This window comes from Sinocyclocheilus anshuiensis, unplaced genomic scaffold (assembly GCF_001515605.1).
Source record: "Sinocyclocheilus anshuiensis isolate Anshui unplaced genomic scaffold, SAMN03320099.WGS_v1.1 scaffold218, whole genome shotgun sequence".
Lineage (NCBI taxonomy): Eukaryota > Metazoa > Chordata > Actinopteri > Cypriniformes > Cyprinidae > Sinocyclocheilus > Sinocyclocheilus anshuiensis.
This window is the reverse complement of record NW_015547665.1, coordinates 496,550-505,849: the sequence shown is the minus strand read 5'-3', so window position 1 is coordinate 505,849 and position 9,300 is coordinate 496,550. Positions and strand designations below refer to the sequence as shown.

Sequence of the window (9,300 nt, the reverse complement as noted above, 5' to 3'; positions counted from 1 at the left end):
TAAATAACACCTAATATATATATATATATATATATATATATATATATATGTGTGTGTGTGTGTGTGTATATATATATATATATATACAGTATATACATATATATATATATGATTTTTATTTATTTATTTATAGATAATTTTAATTAATATTCATAAATTACAGAACTGGTGTCACCAAAATCAGCAGGTTCTCTTGGTAAATTTGATATAAAACATTCACACAATTTTTCTATTTACTTAAAAAAATAAAAACTTGAAATGCGACCAGACTGGGAGGAACACTACTTTCACGTGTATTTCTTACTAAACCCACAAAAATTTCACGAAATGTGCAACAGTCTATAACCCAACATCTGACATAATTGTGACATGCACTCACACAGTTACGTTTTTAGAGTTGTTAGCATCTGTTTTATGTCTTAGTTCTATATTGTTTTCTGTTTCAATTGCTTTTTTTAATTAAAATGGTTTCTATATGTTTACCATTTTGAATTCAAATGTTTCACATGAATTGAGGGGTCAAGTAATAATGGAGGGTGGTAGAGCAACTATTTTTGTATATATCTACAAGTAAACGTGATTATCACACAGTACAGTAGTGGGATTATAACAACAGTGCTTTTTGTATTTGATGTAAAATTACAGTTTTTGGGATAAGCATGTTTACATTTATGCATTTAGCAGAAGCTTTTATCCACCACTCTAAGGTTTACACGAATTATAGGAGTCAAACTCCTTGGTGTTGCTAGTGTTATGCTCTATATTGTCTGAGCTACAGGAATGCTTAAATCAATTAGAAACAGCTCGTTTTCAGACAAAATACTGCAGCTGGTTCTACTGTACACTGGATACAAATGCAATGCAGAGTTTAGCTCCAACTTGCCTCAACACACCTGCCTGGAAGTTTCAAGTATACCTACAAGACCTTGATTAGCTGGTTCGGGTGTGCTTGATTAGGGTTGGAGCTAAACTCTGCAGGACACTCCAGGGCCGAAGTTGGAGACCCCTGACTTAATCGAACAGACAGAAGGAGATTCATAGTTTTTACTAATAAATACAACATCATTATAGCATTTTACCGTAAAAATATCACAATATCAATTGTATCATATAGGACTATTTATTGCTAAACTATGAGAACTAATTATTTTCGTTTATTATTTTATGACAGAGCTGCATAATCAGTGGCGGCTCGTCAGGGGAGGCAGGGGAGGCACAGCTTCCCCATAATTTTGAGGTGAAAATGGGAGGAGGACGATTTAATGTTAATAAAATTCCCAATTCATTTCAGTTCATGTCTCAGAATGTGTATTTTTTTATTTGTAATTTCACAGTTGTAATATCATAACGTGAAAGCACCGCTTTTCTATCGCGAATGTGCCGAATCTGCTGATGTAATTACAACCGCTAATGTTAGAGAAGGGGAGGGGGAGGCCGAGCGAGCGCTGAGCTCTCGTGCCCATAGACATAATAAAAACACTAAATGGGTTTTAATTTAGAAAAAAAAATTCATAGTAAAAAATATTAAAGATTAAATCAGTTAAAGAAAACTCTGCCGTGTTTGTCACCGTGACTCGGCTGAACTTCTGACCTTTCACTGTTATGAAGTGTAATATTTTGCCAAGCTTCTCAATTCATCTGAGAAACATTATATTTTAATATTTTGATTCAGACCCCACAAAAGAAAATATCTGTTTTATTATTAATTTAATCTTTTTCTTAAGCAAATTTTACATCCACAAATGCAATTTTTTCAAACTGTAAACCTGTCTTTTCTGTCTGATTCAACCTATTACGAGTCACTGGTATGTGGAGGAAAAGCAGACGTTTCACCCATAGACATATACATACCTAGACGCCTCATTGGCAGCGATACGTCAACGCGTCTGCCATGTTTGTGAGGGCAAGACTGCCTTAAAAATAAGTGGAGGTAAACGGAGGAGCTGCGGTTTTTTCTAGATAAAAACACGATAACGTTTACATTTATCAACCGATTTCATTGGTTTGTGATCTACATGGAGTTAAAAATAACTCTGCCTCCAGTTATTTAGTTAGGTTTAGAAAATTATTAATTTTCGTAAGAAATTGTGAGAACTCACACTTGTCTCACTTGTTGATTTGATAGATTTTTTCGGTTTACAATTCTAATGTTAATGTAGTATAACTGTGACATACATGTTTTGTAATTTGAATGTACATTAAATTAAATTAAGTTGTTTCATTCCTTTCTCTGTCTTCAACCCCAACATTTGAGCTTTTCTTGTGCTTCAGGTCAGAACCCAGCTCATTCCCTTTGAAATACTCTTTCACAGCTTACTAGCGATATCGCTAGCTATTAATAGTCTGACACTGGTGGCTAATTAAGCTGTTAACATAAAGCTAAAAATGACCAAAACACATACAAAAACAACTGTTCAGTCTTACCTGTGAAAGATAATACCCCGAGATCTGTTTTTATTATTGTGCGACGGTTGACGTGCGGTCGAGCGACCAATGAGCCAATGAGGATTCTAGGTATTTATTATGTCTATGCTCGTGCCTCCGTTGGTAAAAAACAATAGCCAATCACCATCGAGTGTTCACTTTCAGCGCTGAGGAGTGTTGAGTAAAGAACCCTTGCAAGGGAGGCTAGCCTCCTTCTGATATCAACCATAATCGGCAGGGATCCCAGACCAATACAATTAGTGTGCCTCCTCTATTTTAAAACCCACGAACCGCCACTGTGCATAATAACCACGTACCACAGTCTTGGCAGAAAGCTACTATGGTAAACATTTGCAGTGCGCCAAATCAACAAGTGCTGTGTGCCTCTGACGCTCGATCAGTCACACTATTGACGACAGTTTCCTCGGAAATTAGTTTTGGTTCTCTGTCAGGTTTCGCGACCAAAATTTTTCTCTCAACCACAACAGTCATTCAAAAACGTCTGCACAAAGGGGGCGTGGATACAGGATCACTGAAGCACCGCTGCGCGCGTGCCGACCAACCGGGAAGCGAAGCGCAAGCCGAGCAAGACCCCATACAACCGCGCAGGCTACAATTTGAGGAGATTTCTACCCACTACATCCATTCCGTCCCCATCATGGCCGACCCAGTGGCTGCGGGGGGCGCGGGGGGCGCACGAGGCTTCGCCAGGCAGGGCGCGCTGAGGCAGAAGAACGTACACGAAGTGAAGAATCACAAGTTCATCGCGCGCTTCTTCAAGCAGCCGACCTTCTGCAGCCACTGCACCGACTTCATCTGGTGAGTATGTTGGAGGACGCAAAGGTGGTGTAGTATGTAAACGGCTGCGAAGGGCACAGGTGACTCACTTGATGCTCGTGACAGGAAAAACACCAAAGCGTTTGAACGCTCTCAGACATCCGCAGTGGTGTCAACACTGAACAAAGACGCCGAGCGCAGACGGAAAAGACAAGCGCTTCGCGCAATGAGTCCAACGCAGTCCTGCACCTCTACAAGACAGCCTATTTAGTTTTCAGTGTACTTGTATGTTTATGCAATTACAGCACATTTATTTCGCCTCTTCTCTTGCTGTAGTACGGATAAATGTTAACTGTCTATCACGAGAAATTCCTCGCGTTATGATTAAGCCATCATCATCATCACCATCTTCCTAGAGATGGATTTGGCGATTTTGCGGAATATGGCGCGCGCCTGCGCGTTTTGCTGCTGAGCGCAGAGGAATGCATCCAGATATGGTTTCTGTGCTGTCACACAGTCTCGTCTCTTTTCACACAGTCTCGTCTCTTTTGCAGGGGTTTCGGCAAGCAAGGCTTCCAGTGTCAAGGTAAGACTCTTTGGCCCCCTAGAGAAATTTGAGTCTGTTCATTTTCAATGACTGCAACTGTTTATTTTCTGTTACATGACAGCTGCTTGCCTTTTGAATGCAAGCAGTGTTGCAAACAGGACTACATTGTTCTTTCATTTCATTTGCGTGTGTTTGAGGAAGAAATACAGAGGATCTTTTTGGTTTTCTAGTGGTGAGATGAAGACATTACCAGTGACAGTTGTTGTTCGACTTTAGGAGGGAAGGCTGGGGTTAGTTGTCACAGCCAACATGCACAAGGCATAACTATTCTACGTTTTGGCCAGTTAGTGGTTAATTCATATGAAATTGTACAATTTCTCTCGTACAATTAGGTTTATGCTTACTTTATTTTTTCTGTATGGATCACATCGTACAAATTATTGCAAAAATAATTACGTTTTCTCATAAGATGGGGTTGTCATAGCCTATACGCCAAAGAATATTTCATTGTGTAGTTTGTTTCTCTATAGGCACATACCTTAATGTTTTTGCAGCAAAAGCTGTTTGCACAATTTCACCATTATTTCCATTCCATACAAAAGCACTGCTAGAGAAAAGCATTTGTAAGTGAATTGAACTTTTGCCTCTTAACTTGGCATGGAGTTTAGCCCTTGGTGACAACTTCCCCATGTGAACTACAAAGTGAACATTCAGATACGAAATACAATATTCAGGCACTGTTGCCATCAATGTCAGAGCCCAAACTGCCATTATACTGGCATTTGGCAGCATTATCCTTAACACATCACCTCCTACTCAGATCATTAATGTGATGTTAAAAACTCATCATCCACAATTACTACATTGCAGTGCTACTTACTAAGACAGCAAATATATAGGAGAAAACAGGGCTAGTTGTCACACATTAAAAAAAAAAAAACTCAAGATTCCCCACCTGTAAGAAAAAAAAGGAAACCTGTAAATCCTGGTGTGGATTTTCTCCATCTGTTGTGTGGAAATGTGTAATTTCAGTAAATCTTTCAATTGAAATCTACCTTTTATCAAAGTAAAACATGTTAAATTGCTACAAATAACTATTTAAGGGTTTCCAAAACATTTGGCTCACCGGATTCTGTCCTCTTTTCAAAATAAGAAAGACGTGAAAAATGTTTGATATTTAACTCCGATCTCAGTAGTAACTGGTATGCTAAGCATTATAGAACAATTTATTCTCTGAAATTGTCATCTGTGTGTTTTAGCACAATAAGTTCTGCACAAATGGACTGCTTGGCTTGTCTGCGGAAATAACGCCTCGTTCCCATGTTTCCTGCCTCCACATGGTCTCCAACCAATTCTAAATTTATGGAATTGATTAACATATTTTATCACACTTAGAGCAACATCTCTCTTCCATGGCTTTGCAATCTCTAATATTGTGTTCTGTTGTGAATTATTATTCTTTATTTATTTTTACACTTGGGCAAATTCAGTCCTTCATTTTCTGATAGTTCATTCCTCTGGCATCATCTAATGTATCTGAAAGTCTGCCAACTTTAAATCTTTGCTCTGTTTTACATCATCTAATGCCATTTTGTACAGTATGTTGGCATGATGCTATTTTTAAATAAATGCTGAAATGCATAATCATACAAAAATTGCATTAATTTTGGCAGTTTTTATGTTTACGAAGCAGGACATATTCGCTCTGTTGATATATTTATAGTACTCTGCGAGGGCCAGCCGGGGCTGTTGCTGATGCAGCGATATGTTAACAGTTTATGTTGATCATTTACTTGACACACATATACAAATGCAAGCATAAAAGAAATAAAGACTGATTAAACAAAGCATAGATCGGACCTCCATCTTGGTAATGTTGCACATGTGCAGACTGACCAGAGAACAGCCTGCTTTTCCCCAAATTACACTTTTGTATTTACGCAATAATCAATCATTTAGTCATGTGGGCATTTAGTTGATTACAAAAGACGGTAAAATCAAAATTGGAGTTTTGTTGCATTTAGTCCATGTCTGTTAGCTTTGAGACCATCTGTATGATAGTGTACTCATAAAAACCGACCAAATCAACCTTTTAAATGGGAAATACACCAACAAAGGACAGAAACAATGTTCTATCGATTTCTTGTTTTTTTTTATTAATAATGCAAATATTAATAGTTAAATTAACATTAACATTTACAAGACTAACTTATTTACATCTCATACATAATACTCTTTCATCTTTAACTCTTTTTTTATTTTGCTTGTAAGTGTTCAGTATTGGTAGCAGTAAAAAATAGAAGGTAAGAGTGAGCTGTAAGCTTCAGGTAACAAAGAGATGCGTCTGATACCAGCACAACAGCTATTTTTACCATTTCATTTTACTGGCAAATACTAGCACATTGAGAATGAAGTGAAGAGAGGGAGGTGGTGCATAGAGAGCTGAGAATGCAAACAAGAGGTTGGAGTAAAGGTTACAGTTCAAAAAACCACAATAAAATAAAATGTTTGAAATTGTACAAAATGCTTATAATAATGCCATTGTTACAGGTACAGCCAAATATAATGCTTTTTATAATGCCATCATATTACTTAATTCATTAACGTGACTGATCTTTCTACCACTGCAAAACATGTGCTTGTTGTGCAGCTGCATGCATGTAAATCTATAAACCCAGACAGGTACAGTAGGTTCATATTAAATTACACAGGCTTGAACAAGATGGAAGAGAGTGGCAAAATGCGATGTTTGAAAAAATAGCAGTTGCTGTAATTGTTATTAATTTATGTAATCAATTTATTTCTTAGCATTTATATGCAAGTTTAGGGTTTGCATATACTTTCAGTGGAGTAAAAAAAATTTCTGTTAAGTAAAAGATCCATGAGCAAAAATAAGTGCAAGCTAAAAGCCAAAAAATGTCATTTTAACAGAATTTCTGTGGGTCTTAAAAAGTCAATTCACCTTTCAATTTGAGACCTTATAAAGGGTCTTTATTCTGAACAGAAAGTCATAAATTCATAGTCATACCATTGCATGTTGCATGCATGGTAAAAAATGTATGTCTTCCTTGGTATTTTTTATTTATGTAATCATCCTTAAATCAAGATATATTTACTTGAGATGCAAATGTGTAAAATAAAATCTTGAAAATTTTAACAAAACGAAGTGAGTTTATGCTTAAAACAAGAACAAATATCTGTCAGTGGGGTATGAAAACTTGTTTTCCCTTTTAATTAAGTTGATTTTGTTCTTGTTTTATGTTTATATATCATAAACTCACATTATTTTGATCAGTTTCACCATAAACATGACTTCTTATGTCATTTTTGTACAGTACAGGTTATTTCCATATTCTAGTGGTTGGGAGCAGAGCTATTCAAGCCTTAAACAATTTTTTTTTTTTTTTGTGAAATGAATTAAAACGTAAATGAGATTAGTTGGAAGTAGGCATGGGCCGGTATGAGATTCTGACGGTATGATAACCTTAGATGAAAATATCACGGTTTCACAGTATTGCGATTACAGCTCTAAAATATGTTATTTTTAAATGTCTGGGTAAAAAAACTACTTTTTTTTCCACTGAACACATTTTATTTGTAAGAAACATATAGAACATTTTGGAACAGTAAACATGTCAGGCTAAATAATTAGAATAAATAATAAAATTCTTCTTAATTAAATGCAGTCACATACATTTTATTTTTAAGAAACATATAGAACATTTTGGAACAGTAAACATGTCAGGCTAAATAATTAGAATAAATAATAAAATTCTTCTTAATTAAATGCAGTCACATAAGTGAGCCTAAACCTGCAGCTCAACAATAATCAGAACATAAATAAATTATTTTCTGTAAAAATAAAAAAATTATAAAAAAATGCATATAATAACATAAGGAAAGAGAGACCGTGAGTGTCTAACACACACACTCCGTACAACACTCAAACTGGCAAAGTTTGTTTTTTGTTTTTTAAATTCGTGATTTTGGACAGATGTAAACAATGACAGGAGGCTTAAAAGTATAGACGTGATACCAGCTAAATTTAATTATTGTACTAAATCGCAGAAAAGTACAGTACGTACTTAAGACTGCTATTCCTCACTCTGAAGTAACGTGAGGGAGGAAACTAGTTGACAATAGTTCATTAGCCATGTTATCTGCCTCGGTAGCAAGCCAAATAGTATTTATTTCAACACTGAAACAAACAGCGGGAGGGTCTCTGTCTTGATCGGGGGTGAAAGAGGGAGAAATGAAGATGACACAGATATATAGTTTATGTTCAACCTGGAAGTATTTATTTAGCGTACAGAACATTGTTGTGTACGGAACATGGTTAGTCTACGTTACCCAAAAAATTCCCATACGACAGACTTCGTCTTTTTTGACGGACACACAGGTGACTCTGACCGCTCGCACCAACCGGAGAGGGAGGGGTCGTGTGACTCGTTACACTCTTCGCTGCACACAACTGAGGGAGTCCTGCACTTTCCGTCTTTTATGACACGTAAAAAAAACTGTGCTGTGCATACCGCAGAAACGGTATAACGGAAAATTTTAGTGGTTTTGAAACCATGACTTTTCCAAACCTTTACCTTGAAACCGGTTATCGTCCCATGCCTAGTTGGAAGGTGTATTTTCAAACTTTGAAATCTAAGACAACTCTTTGTTTGCTCCCTAGACATTTAAATTAAGAGAATGTATTGTGTTCCCTTCAATTTATTCTTTAAATTTTCTTTACGTGGTTCTAAAATATCTCTAAAAATGTTCCATTTTTCTTCTTAAAACCTGCAGAACCCCTGTTTTTTTTTTTAAGTTTGGCAATTGAAAACATTAGGTTGCAAATAAAATGAATTACTAGTAGTAGTGTTTTCCTGTGCACAATTATTAAAAGCTGTGAGTGGTTGCCAGGGCATTGCTATGTGGTTGCTAAGGTGTTCTGAGTGTTTTTTTAATATGTGCTTACTAGCCCAAGTCAAAAGAGCCCATCCCATGAAGTCATAATGTTCTGGTCTATAGTTATGGCTTAGGTTCCTCCTTCAGTTTGTTTTATTCACTCATTTGTCTAATGAAGCTTGTCAGATCGGAAAAAAAAATTGACTGTCAAAAGTCAAAAAATGACTGCCAAGTAAACGGTAACAACAAATAACAAATAACTGTGCATGACTTCCACGCTATGATAGTAACTGCATGGACATTGAGGTTGCTTGGAGAGTTTTAAAGGGACAGACAAACTGATAGCAGGCCTTGTTACAGAACCCTGTCATCACTGACTGCATGAACCTTCTGTAATAACACATCTGTAATGACTGGAGGGCAATAATTGAACGCAAAGATATAATTAATAGGGACCTTGACTCTAATTAAGATGCATAGCTGTGGGATTTAAAAGATTCCATAATGAATGTGTCTGAAGGCCTATTTCTGCCATTTGTACGCAGTTTGTGTTCACTGTAATTCCTTTTATTAGTAGTGATTGCAAAACAAGCATCACTAAGCATTTGAACAAAACCTTACCACTAAAGTTAAGGGTTCTCAATTTCAAGGCTGAT

The 9,300-nt window shown here is 36.5% G+C and overlaps 1 protein-coding gene across 1 annotated transcript in view; it reads left to right on the top strand.

The window, feature by feature from the left end:
* The first annotated feature begins 2,975 nt into the window (after window positions 1-2,975).
* LOC107702530 (protein kinase C beta type-like) overlaps window positions 2,976-9,300 on the top strand; it is a 33,902-nt gene continuing 27,577 nt past the window's right edge. The window contains exons 1-2 of the mRNA XM_016504879.1: window positions 2,976-3,243; window positions 3,756-3,787. Coding sequence (XP_016360365.1) covers window positions 3,083-3,243; window positions 3,756-3,787 — 193 coding nt within the window. The 5' untranslated portion in view covers window positions 2,976-3,082. The remainder of the gene's footprint in view (window positions 3,244-3,755; window positions 3,788-9,300) is intronic.